Source organism: Gossypium hirsutum, chromosome D08, assembly GCF_007990345.1.
Source record: "Gossypium hirsutum isolate 1008001.06 chromosome D08, Gossypium_hirsutum_v2.1, whole genome shotgun sequence".
Classification (NCBI taxonomy): Eukaryota; Viridiplantae; Streptophyta; class Magnoliopsida; order Malvales; family Malvaceae; genus Gossypium; species Gossypium hirsutum.
In genome coordinates this window covers 53793214-53808282 of record NC_053444.1, presented here as the reverse complement: position 1 = coordinate 53808282, position 15069 = coordinate 53793214, and the positions used below count along the sequence as shown (strand labels likewise).

General features: G+C 29.7%; 1 protein-coding gene across 1 annotated transcript; it reads right to left on the bottom strand.

Moving 5' to 3' along the window:
• Positions 1-8437: 8437 nt before the first annotated feature.
• LOC107900738 (putative RING-type E3 ubiquitin transferase C3H69) lies at positions 8438-13792 on the bottom strand. Its single transcript, XM_016826434.2, is given in 9 exon segments — positions 8438-8892; positions 9148-9234; positions 9397-9452; positions 9565-9653; positions 11571-11640; positions 12013-12803; positions 12893-12936; positions 12939-12979; positions 13520-13792. Coding segments are annotated over 7 exon segments (1080 nt in total). The 5' UTR covers positions 13531-13792; the 3' UTR covers positions 8438-8892; positions 9148-9234; positions 9397-9418.
• Between the last annotated feature and the right edge of the window lie 1277 nt (positions 13793-15069).

The window sequence follows — 15069 nt, the reverse complement described above, 5'->3', positions numbered from 1 at the left end:
GGGCCTTCCAATATAATCAAGTAATTTGTTTTGTCTATCTCCACTAAAGGCAGTGACCATGTTACTATAACCTATGACAGAGTTGAAGGCAACAAAATCTCCAATTGGGACGAGTTATTTTACAGTGTAGAAAAGATGAAATGTGAATCAGGGCGGCAGTGGTTATTTCGTGTTTCATCTTTTTTGCATTGCACAATAACTCGTCCCTACCAGAGATCTTGTTGCCCCCAACTCTGTCACAGGTTATAGTAACGGGCTCATGACCTTTGGTGGAAATGGATAAAATGAATTACTTGATTATACTGGAAGGCCCCTGTGTTTTTTGTCTTAGACTTTTACATGGATCTTATAAAGCATCCTCTTATGATGAGGTGAAACTCGTTGTTGTGCCCGCATAACCATTACCAATTGGGGAGCCCAGTTATTCACAATCCATTGACAACATAACCTTCGTACACCTGAAGTCTTAGTTACATCTCAACCCGGGTCCATATAATCTTCATCAACTATGTCCTTGAGTTGTAATGTGATTTGACTTCTCGGGTGACGACTCCATTCTTATATGGTAGATGAAATTTGTAGGTCACCGAGCTCCATGGTATCACTGTAAATTCAAACAAACCTTAAAACTATAACAATGTCTATCTCAAACACAAACAAAAATAAATCCATAAAATCTAATTTCCATCCATAAAAAAAGAAAAAATAATAATTTTTAACAAAGTGAAAACGCGCCCTACATGGCGTGTTTTCAATTCTCTATCCAAAATTACCTATATTGGTAATTTTTTTTAAAAAAAATGGCCTACTTAATTATTTTAAAAAAATAGCATATTTACTTAATTTTACCATCAGTATTGTCTCTATAAGATATTTTGATTAACTATTTGCTATTTTAACTTGGGTATTAAATGTTAACTCAAATTTGTTGTGGTGTAAATCTAAAACATATGGATCAAATTGTAAGCATATATAAATTCACTATATGGGTAACTTAGATTTGACTTATTAAAAAAATAGCCCTCCCACATTTTATTTTTACCGACACTATCTTTTTTAGCATATAAAATACAAGTTGTCCATGCGATAGGTACACTCATTTTTACCATTTCATCCATGTATTTTAAGTGTGTTCACATCATATTTGAGCTAACGTTTAATCAGTATTGTGTAAATTTAATTGGATCTACCAATCGATATACTGTTCCAAACAAAGAAGTTGGACTAGTTGAATCAACTTTCAGATTGATTGAACCGATCAAACCCGGAATTGGTAGCTTGATCAATTCAACTATCAATCTAATTTCTAAAGCATTGCATTTAACACTTAAATTTATAGCTAAACTGAAAAAAAATTAATTGATAAAATATTAATATTTTGAAAGCGTATTTAACGCATTTTAAAACATTACAACCAATATAAAATTTGGACTACAAAATATTTGAAAATTTTAATCCAAATAAATAAAAAGTGTTCATTGTTCAACTTTAACCACATCAAATTACTACTAAAAATGATTCAATTGATACACCAATTTTCTAACGTATAGTTGAACAATATTTTTTTAAGAAAAAATTTGGTGACCTAATTTTTAGGGTATTTTTATTTTTAGGATATTTTTAGTTTAGTTACTCATGCATTAAATCTCTAACTACAGTTGACTGTACAAGCTAAATCATGTTCATATTTTCATTTTGATTATCGTAAAAAATTAAAGTCTTGATCCGGATAAGAAAAGTAAAGATTAAAGTGAAAAAGTGGTGAAAACTAAACTAATGCATTAAAAACTTGTCAGATTGTACTTATTTATCCATTGCTAAATATTCTAAATTTATTTCTTTTTCCAATCTTGAAATTTTAAATTTTAAAACATCAAAATCAATTAAATAAATTACTAAGTTTTTTATCCAATGTTAACCGATTTGTTACTATAATATTGAAACTAATTAAATTAATCTTCTTCTAAATTTCAGTCCATTCAAATAACTCATATTTAGTAATTGTCTATGAACTTTAAATTTCTTTTGATTATATAATCTTGAATCTTCCACCAAAAGTAACGAAAAAAAAAGTCCTTACCATTAATTAAATTAATTGTTTGCTCTTTGTTTGGGTGAAGAAGTGAAGAAAACAATTCTAGGTTGTGTTTGACATGGAACATAAAATTAATTAATTGTAAGGATTTTTTCTTTTACTTTTAACTTAGCATGAAAGATTTAAAATCTTATAATCAAAAGAAATTTAGATTTCATAGACATTTATTTAGATAAGTTATTTGATTTGATTTTAATTTAGAAATATAAAAACAAAATTTTAAATTTTAGAAGGAGATTAAATTAAATTACTTAATTACAATATTATAGTAAAAAATCGGCTAACACCATCAATGGACAAAAATTTTTCAACAATTTATTTAATTGATTTTGACTTTTTGAAATTTAAATCTTCAATATTGAAAAGAAGAAATTTAGAACTTTCAAAATGGCGTAAACAAGTAAAATATAACAAAATTTTAATACATTACTTTAGTTTCTACCGCTTTTTCACTTTAAGCCTTAAAAAAATATTTTGGGTGACAATAATAAAAGTGACTTACAAATTGGATGACCAAAATGGAAGCCTTAAAAAAATCAATTGCCGTTAGAGATTTAAAGTTTAAGTGACTAAAATGAAAACGCCTTAAAAATTGGGTGATGAAATTGCAAAGATTCCTTTTTGAATGACCAAAATAAAAGCGTCCTAAAAGTTAGACGGCCAACTGGATTGTTGATCCTATAAATTTTTTTAGTTCCTCTGTAATTTATATATATAAATGAATTTTTACGAAGATAAAAAGTTGGATATGGTCAGGTTTTGGAGAATGTATTAATCAAGAAAATACGTACTTCTCTTTTGTTCTCCAACTTTCTCTAAACATCCCCCTTGAGTCTTCATCCAACTATTGTTTTTAAACTTAATTTGTTAAGATTTATAAAATTAGTTTGGGCAGAGAAGCAAAGAAACAGAAAGGACCGCTCAACTTATCAACCATTTTTAAACACTTCACCTTATCTGGTATATGTTCTCCACTTTTTCCTATTTTTAGTAAATTTGTTTAACATTGTTTTATAATTAAATCATTATTCCTGCAATTTTATTGGATAAACTACTAAAATAGCCATTTTTGTTTGTCTCATGTTACATTTTAGTCACTTATGTTTAAAATATTACATTTTAGTTACTTACGTTATCATGTTGTAACATTTTAGTCACTGAGCCGTTAACAGTATAACAGCAAGCTGATGTGGCACGTTAAATCATCATTTTAAATGAAAATTTTAGATTAGATTATACAATTGGTCCCTAAATTTTTTCGTTTTGAGTAATTTAATTTTTTCTTTTATTTTTTAACTTTTTTTCTTTATTTTCCATTCTTTTCTGCTTCTCCCTCTATTTTCCTCCCTTCTCCATTTCTTTTAACGTTGTTTTACTATGTTTTCCATTTGTTAAAACTAGTCCCTATACTTTTATTTTTTTAACAATTTATTTATTTTATTTTTATTTGTTTATTTGTTAAAGCCAAATATAGGGATTAGTTCTAATAAGTGGAAAACATAGAAAAACTATGTTAAAAGAAATGGAGAAGGGAGGAAAACAGAAAGAGAAGCAGAAGAGAATAGAAAATAAGGAAAGTTAAAAGAACATAAAAGAAAAGAATTAAATTGCTTAAAACAATAAAATTTAGGGACCAATTGTATAATTTAACCTAAATTTTTTATTTGAAATGATGATTTAACGTTCCACATCAGCTTACTGTTACATTATTAACATCAATTAACGGCTCAGTGACTAAAATGTTACAACACGATAACATAACGTAACATTTTAAACATAAGTGACTAAAATATAACCTGAGGCAAACAAAAATGATTATTTTCATAGTTTACCCAATTTTATTTTGATATTTAAATGCAATCTTATGGTTATATTCCTTATAATGATATGTATTTTGTTAAAGACAAATTTCTAAATGTATGAGCTGCATCTTTTTCATGAATTGTGGCACCCAATACTTGATTCTTGGATATCTTATTAGTAATAATTACTTTTGGCTACTAGAAGTGGAAACATATAGATAAATAAGAGAACAATAAGAGTTATCAATAAAACCCTAAAAAAAAAAGACAAATTATGAAAAATTGTTGGTTATGTACCTGTCACATACATATATATCTTATTATTCAATTAATATTCCTTAAAAGGAAGGAAATATATGTTTCATAAACAATACAACAGTTCATACTATCCTTAGGGATAAAAAAAACACTTTTCTTGTTTGGTAATGAAACAAACTAATCTTTGGTGGTACAAAATTAATTTAAGGCTTTAGAAGAGCTAATATAATGTATATTTTGTTTAATGTGGCGATGAAACATGTTATTCTTTCATAAGTATGAAATTCATTCAAAATTTTAGAAGAGTTAATAAATTGAAACAAAGTGATAATTAATACATTATGTTCTAGTCAATCTCAAAAAAATCTTGTTTTAGAAGGATATATGTTGTAAAAAATATCATAATAAGACTGTGGAGGATGGGATGATTAATTAAATCTATTATATTGGGTAATAATTTTGTATTGAAAAGCTACAACATTTTCCTCTAGTTGGTACCATGTATATATTAGTATGGTTGAATTATATGAGATGATAAACAAGAAGTTTCCATTAGTATCATTGAATCGTGTGCATAGCAAACCAGAAGTTTAATAGTCCAAATATACTAATTAGTTGGCATGATTGGTTAGACCATCCTGATCAATAATAATGTGACAAGATAATAATTAATATGAATATTTTTTAAAGAACCTGAATATTCTTCACTTATCAAGTGTTGCATGTTGGCAAAGAAGATATATTAGACCTCACTAGCAAAAGTTGAAATTGAATCTCTTGCATTTCTGAAAAAAATACAGGCCCATTTTATCCAACAAGTGAATGTTCTGATATGATTTTAGTAGATGCATCTACAAAGATATCCACATGTAAGTTATCAACACGCAACCTATAGTTTATGAGATTATTTTTTTAATGATTTGTTTAAGAATAAAACTTTTTAGATCATGCAATCGAGACAATTCTTGCTAATGTTTATGAGTTTATTTATTAGACTTTCAATTATTATTGAATGTTAGATTGTCAGTGCGAATAATCACATGTAAGTTATCAACAAGCAACCTGTAGTTTACGAGATTATTTTTTAATGATTTGTTTAAGAATAAAACTATTTAGATTATGCAATTGAGACAATTCTTGCTAATATTTATAAGTTAATTTATTAAACTTTCAATTATTATTGAATGCTAGATTGTCAGTGCGAATAACTATCGCAAAAGCATGCTATTTATACATATAAAATGGTTTAGCATAACTTATAAAACAAATGCCTCCAGTTAGTAGATAAATCATATCTTTTGAGAACAAAACTATTTGTACATATGTATAAGGATATAATATTTTACATGAATTGGCACTTGTACACATCATGCTAAGTTTTGATAAATACTCTCATTACAATTGACTTTTGTTCAAGAGTCAAACACAATGCATTTTAGAATTTTTTAATGTGTGATATATGTTTAAGTTGCTCCACCACAATGCATAAAATGAGTATTCAAAGAAAGTTGAGAATATACATTAGTTATGAGTTTACTTGAATTATGAAATAGTGTTGAATAAATTGGAAATTCAATTATAACATAATTTGGTAACTACAATTTTAATTTGACAGTTTTCCCAACATTATAGGGAGAGAAATAACAATTGGATGAAATAAAGTACTTGGAATGAATTGTCATTATCTAGATCCTTATAGATTGTAATTTGAAAAGATAATTCACTTTATTATAAGTTAACTGCCAAATGTATTTACTGATCTAATAAGAATAATCAAATCTTATATACTAGCTGATGTGTCAAAGTCCCAATAGGACAACCTGTTAGAATAAAATGAAAGTATCGCATTTCTAAAACATGGTAGATTGATTGGTTTTAAATATGAAAAATATTGTAAAAGAAAAGAATAAATCTAGATTATCATATAGTGGAGACGGTGCTCTTGTAGAGACTTAAGACATAACTAATTATTAAATATTCAAAAGAGATTCATGTGCTTGAAATTGAATATAGAAATAGCTAAAATAAATAAATATTGATAAGTTATGTCAATACGAGAAAATATGGAACTGTGGAAATGAAAAGTTGTGACAACATTTTTGCAATATTGAAATAATAAGAGAAAATAAAGACCTTGAATAAATTTGTCGAGAAATATAGATAAGGAATAGATAGGCCAAAATGAAATAAATTTTTCGTGAAGTTTTTGGATGAGTAGTCCAAACGTCTAAAGGTATAAAGCCAGCAGGGTACAAATGATTAGTTATACGAAAACGAAATAAGAAAAATGAAGTTTTTCGTTAAAGTCCTGGATTGATTATGAAAGGTATAATATTCTTTTGTGGTGGATGTAATAACCTTTAGATATCTTATAGTTTGGAAGTTCATGAAAATTTTGACATGCATCTAATGGTTGTTGTTACGACCTTTTATATAAATCATTATATAATGAAGTTTATAATCCTTGAAGGATTTATAATGCTAGAAGCATATAGAAGTTCCTAAGAATTTGTTCAATATACTTGCGTAGATATTTATATGAATTGAGATGATTTGGACATATGTGGTAAATATAACTCAGTAAATAGTAGTTGAAAGAATATTATAAAATGATAAAAAAAAACACTTATATGTATTCTTATAGAAAGATTGTGATAAAAGTTTGTTATGATTAATGTCGAAAGTTTTGAAGAGATCAAAATATATTTTCCTAAAATTCTTCCTCACTTGTGATATTCAAAAGAATGATTATATAAATATTTAGCAAATCATTCAAATGATCATAGAAGCTAGTCTTCAAGATTGGAATACGAGGAATTTGAAATATTATATGATGTTGTCATGAGGGGGAGTAAATACACGTTGTACTCTTTTTCCGTTAATCGAGGTTTTGTCTCATGGGGTTTTTTGGTAAGGTTTTTGATAAGACAACATGTTATACGTATTATAGATATGTGTAATCGTCCTTCACTAATATTTTTTCCCACAAGGTTTTTATCTTAGTAAAGTTTTAACAGGATACATTATCTATTGACTGACATCCAAGGAAAAGTGTTATAAATATTTTATTATTATAGAGGTGAATGTCTATTAGGATAAGAAGTTTGATATACATTAGAACTCTAATGTTCATTAAGAATAGAATTTTATATAATTTATACTTCTTATGTCTTTAAATATAGAAGTATTATAAACATCCCTATTAATTAATAAAATAACTACTTTTCTTTTGCTCTCTTATTTCTTATTCTTTTACTTTCTTTATTATTTATTTCATAACACTATTAAAAATTAAGAGTGGAATTTTTTTAATTTTCACCTAATGAAAAAATTGTATCTTTATCCCCTAACAAATATTATTTATTCAACTTAAATTTAACTCAAATTTTTAACTTTTAACCCTCAAAAGTTTTAATGTTGTTTCCTCTCCCAACTTTATGGCTTCATCTATAGTTAATGAAAGAATATTTTCTTTTTTAAAAAAATATTAAGTTATTGTTGGAATCATTTGGGTTAAATTTTTAATTTTTATTACATTATGTTTTAAATTCTGTATTTTTTTTTATTTTTGACTTAAAAGATAAATATTTTTTTTATTGAAGTGTTGTTTGATAAATTGAAATTTTAAGTATTAACTTTTCAATACTAAACTTTATAAGTATTGAATTTATATTAAAAAGAATTTCAGCATTGAATGTAACTAGGTTCTTTGATAAAATTAATGTTGTTTTTTAAAGGTATTTATTTCTTAAATTTAATTTAATTTTATTAATATTAATATTTTTTTGTATAATTTTCCATACCATAAAAATTAAATATCATAATGTGGATATCTCACTTTTTTTTCTCTTAAAAAAAAGATAATTTATTTTTAAAATAAATCAATTTCACCTTTTCAATAATAAGTACCTACTTATCTTAATCAACATTTTTGTTTTGTTGAAAATTGTGTATTAATTAACAAATTAATAAAATTATCAGAAACGTTTAAAAAATTAAATGTTGAAATTTTCATTTTCAATGATCTATCAAACATTTCCTTAGTTTGAACAACAAATATATATATATACATACACACACACCTTTTACTTATACAAAATCTCAAATGTAGCATAGTAAATGGACTAAAATTGGATTTTAACCATTATCCTATAATGGCTGAAAAGGAAAACGAAATGGACACGTGTCCAATGGAGGAAGGTCCTAAGGCCTTGTGTATAAATTTGACATTTAAATATATTCAATTAATTAAATAAATAAAAAGGTAAAAACTCAAGATTTAAAAAAAAAATCATTTTATTGATTTATTATAGTATAAGGTATTGGTCCCATGTATAGAATGTATTCATATTACAAGACAATGTGTACACACTATCCAGCACATTATAGATACAGTATCAAAGCATAGGAACCCTGATATTTCAACAAACAACCTCAACGCTGCTGTTGTTGTTGCTCTCTCTCACTCTTTATCTTTATAGCACTGCCAGAGAGAAGAGACCTCACCCAATATACAGCTCTAAGTGTCTCACTTGATTAGGGAAGCATACAGCATTTTCACTGCCACTGTCACTCGCATCCATTATTCAAATTAATCTCCATTGGCTACTATACACATTCCATTCCATACCTTCAACATATATTTGTATTATCTATCCATCATCATAAGATGCAACTTATATTGCATAGCCCCGCATACTCCCATGACTCCAACCTTGGTTTCTTGTATCAGCAATACTGCATTTGGTTAAAGTAGATGTTTAGGGAGCAGGGACATATAACTACAAATAAAACTACCTGCATAAGTCCCACTGTATGTGAATTTGATGGTTATATTGGAGTTGTCTAAGTGTATTCTAGTTTCTTAGTTTCATACTTTGGTTATCAAATGCTATTTGGTTGTAATGATTGATGAAGATTGTAACTTGTCAAAAACTACTTGTACAACATATAAAGAATTGTGTGGCCCCTCAAAGGTTGATGATTACACACCTTTTGATATGGAGAGCAACAGTAGAAACTGAAGCAAGAAACTTTTTCATCAAAGCTGCATATAGGTCCTTGCATTATTTAGATATCCTGCATGCATAGTAAGTATTTTTTGGATAAGATAAAGCATCTTGGAAACAAATAGTGCAATATTGGAGCAAAAACTGGAGATTTTGCAATTATGAATCTAAGCATCTTGTATCAAATATCAGAAGTTAAAAGAAGAAAAGCAAAGGCATGGGAGGAACTCACACTCTAATAAATGTTGTGAACATTAATGTGCATAGTCACTAAGAAAGTTTGACAATCTGCAAACACACTCAAGATGGTAAGCAAGTTTGGAAAGAGAAAACTACTAACAAATGAGAATATATTGCTTTAGTTCTACTAGCAAAAGTACAAAACAAGCAAAGAGAATACCTAATATTCTTAGTTATTATAGTGCGCCCATCTTCAGCTCTAAGATGGCGTAAAGCCACTTCCTCCAATTGACCATCTCGATATGCATGCTGCAAACACAACATTTGTGAGCATACACCAAAAAAAAAGTTTGTCGTAATTAAAACACAGCTAGAAGAGAACGCTAAAGATGAAAGGCTGAAATTGGAACAGACAATCTTCAATAAATATTTGGGTGACATATACTGCAAACAAGGATAAGCTAAAAGGAATGCAATTTTTAAAGTCCACCCTTTGAATGATAGGACTGCATACATCCACCTAGTTGGTCGAAACAATATTTTTCTAATCAGATAAAGCATGCCTTCTGTATTTTTCAGTATTTTTTCCGAGAATAAAAGAGAACCTTTTGGACATACATGTACTACCAGGAGGCAAGAGGAATAAAATCCTCTAAAGAACAGTTACATAAATTTCAGAATTTGAACCAAGGCAAAACCTGTACAAATTAACATCCATAATATCAAAGGCCTCAAACTAATTCAAACCATCAAGAAAAGTAATAATTCAAACTCTAGTAGCTAGTCTAGATTCACATCATAATTAACAATGTCTTAAGTCTTGTCTTAACATGAGAAAATCTGCAATGATCAAATTTACTCCAAAACCAATGTCTCCTGGTTGAAAAAGGTTGCATCCTATTAGAACACCAACATGACCTCGTTTTCAAAAATCAGCAGAAGAGCATAATAAAGAAAATACCCCCCCCCCATCGCTTGAGGAATCATTTAGTTCAAAACCTAGTTGCATTAAGAATAAGGCCTCTCCATAGATGTTATACATCATTAGCAATATCTTCAGCATAAAGAATATTCATTTCATCTTCAGTAATTAAGTGTCCGAAGACTTCAAAAATTGCATCCATATCCATAACATGGATCTGCAAGGAGTTCACCTGTAGTATTTCCATGCACAAGAGCTTGACTTGACTATATGATGGAAGACAACACATTTGTATCCACAAAAGGAATCGTAAAAATTAGTACTCTAAACGGCTAAAGCAAATAGCATATAAGTTACAAAAATACCAAGGGGAGAATACAGTAAAAGTGATTTTCAGCATCTACATAAGCATCCATACAGACTGCCAAGTAAATGGCACTGTGACACAAGACATCTACCCACCAAAAAGAAGGGAAGAAGAACAACAGAAGGCACAGGAAAATTATATCAAACTTGAAACATAATATATCAAGAAGATGAAAGCAAAAAACAGCACCACCCAGCTAAAAGAATTAATTGAACCAAACAACAATATAAAATTGATAATAGATGAATAAATGCTTGGACTTGGCCAGATGAGACAAGACTGTGCATTTTGCAGTTTGCTAGTTCTTCATGATGCATGTTCAGTGGCACAGAAAGATGGAACGAAGAATCCATATAACAAATGGCCAAAAAGTTCTGAGTAATTTCTTAAACTATTATCATTAACCTTTTGTTGATCTCTCCTTGTACGGAATTAAGTCTGTTGAATTACCACTTTTCCCTCTATTCACTCAGTCCACATCTTGAATATAATTAATCATCTCTGCCTAACTGTTGTCTAGACCCATATCACCCACTGCTCATCTTTGTTCCTCTTACCCTCTATTAACGGCACTTTTGTTTTAGGAAATTAAGATAAAATCTAGTGGTTGTCAAATGTTAATTTAAGTACAACCAAACTTATTTTCCCAAGTCGATCTCTTCAAATAAAAAGTGAAACTGTTAGATATCATGGTTGAGATTGGGCTAAGAACCAGCTAAATCATTATGCAATCATAGTGACAAAAATAAGAGAAAAGGACAAGGAATCACCAGAAAGAAGGGGACAGGGAAAATGGCGAAACAGAAAACTATAATATAAAATTCACATCTAAACGGCTTAGAGTTGAGAAGAACCAAGAAGGCATACATTAAAAAGTACTAGAAAAAGAAATTTATAGGTTTTGCAATGAATTGAAGAATGAATAGTGAATTGTTACCTTGTAAAAACAACTATTCCCAAAAGGACAGTTCCCGTTTCCAAAGTTGAAGTGCTTGCAATTTATTGTCCTGCAAGGGTGAAGAACAAAAATGGAGATTTAATAGTTAGAAAAGTAAATTTGCCATACGAATCTACAAATCCTAGGTTTAGCATCTTCTCTTATGTGATTTAGGTATCTAAGCTTGAAAGTCAGATCACAGCCTAAAAACATTCTACACGGTAATTTCTTTTTGAAAATCCAACAGATTCTGTCTTCCTTTAAGTATGGAGGGGAAATTAGATGATCTAATTCACCCCATCATAAGATAGATTTTACAAATCATCCAAATAATCCATCAATATATATATATCTACATGTACATGTACATACTTTTGACAACTTAAACTAATAGTGCATGTAAGCAGGAAATGTAAGAAGCATTGAACCGCAATGACAATACCTCAATTTTGCCTTGTAGCCATCTACAATTCGCTGCTTTTCTTCTGGAGTCCAATACCAAATGACACTTGGAATGACAAAGTATGATAGCTTGCGGCAGATTGGGCAAGCCCTCAAGGCAGTATTGACATCCATTCCAGAGGAAGGAGAACTGCTACGCCAATTTCTAATGCAAGATATGCAAAATGGATGATCACATTCTGAAAGCAACCCAAACTTACGTTCAGCTGCTGTGGGCTTCAAGAGAACACGATCCAAGCACACACTACACTCTATTTCTTGACTATGCTTCAATGCATCAAGGTATTTTTTCTTTTTCTTACACATTTTTATATGTTCCTCCCTTTCTTCAGGTCTAAAAGGATGCAAACAATGTTTCTCACAGGTGGGACACAAGTCTCCATGAATATGAGGACATTTTTCTCCACGGGGACAATTTCCAGCTACAGCAAATGAGCAGATAGAACTTTCAACTGGATTAGTTCTCCTAGGCTCTATAGATTCACCATTATCTGATAGATCTTGGGGCCCAGATTCCAAATCGCATGGTTGTTTGAAGGGAGCAAGGCAAGCTCTACTGGAACCAGGAACCTTACTAGAAGCAGCTGGAGATACAACCGACCCAACAAATGCAGTTTTTGAAGGAGCTAAAGGCATAGTATCTGATAACGTAGATTGTTGAGGTGCTGTTGATGAAGACGAAGCAGATGGATCTGATTGAGAAGCCTTAACATGTTCATATCTGCACCGACTACCATAAAAGCAGTTTCCTTTCTGGTAGTACGTGCAAATCTGGAATGCACAAGAAACAAGAATAAGGTAACCAAAAAGCATCATCAACAGGTAAATGCAAAAAGGCGAAGGGAAGGGAAACTTCCTACATTGTTAGGTGGGTGCTTCCATTGATGGGAAAACTCACAATGCTCCCTTTTAGGCACGCTCCATGAGCAAAGAACTTGCAAAGAACTCTGAAATGATAAGAAAATTAAAAGTTACAAAACATGCAGTCTACATCCAGGTTGATCCTGACATCATCCACAAAATAATGGAACCAGGATTGAAGTTTTGGTGAGACAGCGAAATAAGTAACTAAAATTCAAGACATGCATTCCCAAAGCAAAGGAACCTAGCTAATGAAACAGATAATTATGGGGAATTCATTCATACAGAAAAAGCTGAAAAAAAAAACAAACATTTTCCAATATTTCATTTAAAAAATTTAGAAATATCAGCAAAATTTAACATTAATAAGCAGGATGGTCATTAAAGAATCCATATTTAACAACAGAGAGATAAGATTGCAGCTAGACATAAAAGTTGAAACCAAAGGACAAACAATAAATTGAAGCCTAAAAGGGATAGGAAGAGAATTATCAAGGGATAATAAACAATTTAAAGCATCATAATCATCAGATAAATAGAATGAAATTACATGAAATGAAACAAAAATTATGAACTCTTGAAGAAGGAAAAAAGGGGGAGGGGATTAATTGAAAGATGAAAATCACCTCTTAGGCATGGAGAATGGGCGATTGATTCAGAGAATGAAAGAAGCCAAGAAATTAAAATTATAAAAAGAGAAAAAAGAAGGGAGGTGTTGGATTGAAAGATGGCTGAAGAAAAGAAAAGAAAGAGGGGATCAGCGAAATTGAAGGTGGGTTCTTTCAGAGTCTGGATATTGTAACTAACATACATGTCATCAACGTTACACATTCACATAAACATAGGATTTGATTTGGCGGTGAGTTGGTTTTCCGTACAAGACCGGAGTCAAACGCAAAGGAAAAGGGACAAAAATTGTCTAATTATGGAAATGGCCCCTCCTCATTCTCATAATTCTGCAACTCAATTTGGTTTTCGGTTTAATCAGTTTAACATTGTCGAAGCTATTTAAAAAATTTAAATTATTAATAGTAAAAAAAACCCAAATATAATGAAACATATATTTAAACAAAACAAAATATAATAAAAAAACTCAATTATTTGTCAAAAAATAAAAGCATTATAATTTATATGTTTTTTATTGATTTATCTAAATCTCGATTTTTTATTTTTATTATTTTTGGTCAATTCTCTATTTTTTTTTTTGTAATTTAACTTATACGATTAAAACGTCCAAACTAATCAAGTTCATAGTTCAATTAGTGGATGCAGTCAGATATCTAAAACCAATTTTTCTTTTTCTTACTATTTTTTTAAAGATAAATTTATTAATTCATTCAATGAATGAAATCATACAATTTAAGGAAAAAAATAGCAAACACTCATTGTAGATGGGGAAAAGACAAACTCCATCAACACACCAAAGGCTTTAGCCTTAGCATCATTAGAACATTCTGACACGTTGGCAATTGGCTTTGTCATAACTCAAGCACAACATATCTGGAGTGATTGCAAGCACTTAACACGATAAGAAAATCAACCTCGGATAGTCCAAAGCGACGAGCAAAAATTGACAAAAAGAATCGAGCATTCATCAAACTATAGAGGACAACAACAAAACCATCCCTAAAATCACTTGTAAAACTAAGATTACATGCATAAGCAAGACTAAAAACCGTGCTACAAGAGCAAACAAAAACTTCTAAAACTGAAGACTTATTAAATAATGGAAAAACAAACAAAAAAACATATAAAACTTAAGACAACATGAGTTCAAATCGACTCGTGCAAGCATTTATTATTCTAAAATATTCTCAAAATAGAAACAAATTAAGAAATTGATGAAGAGCCACCCACTTTCCAAAAAAAAACAACTGGTGTCTGGTGGAGTTTTAGCAAACGATAGGGATTATCATCTATTCATCATGACTTATGAAGACAACAATATACTCTCAAAATAGATCTACAAATTGAAAAAGAGAGAACACACATGGAGTGAATGAAAAGAAGAAAGAAAGGAAGAGTTGGTGGGAGGGGAAAAAAAGCGGGCGATAGCCAGCCCTGAGGCTAGCACCGCCGCTGAGCAAAACAAATTTTTTTTTTGCTTTATTATTATTATTAAATATTTTTTTATTTTCTAAGCCACTAATAATGTATTTTGTTTTTTTAATTAATG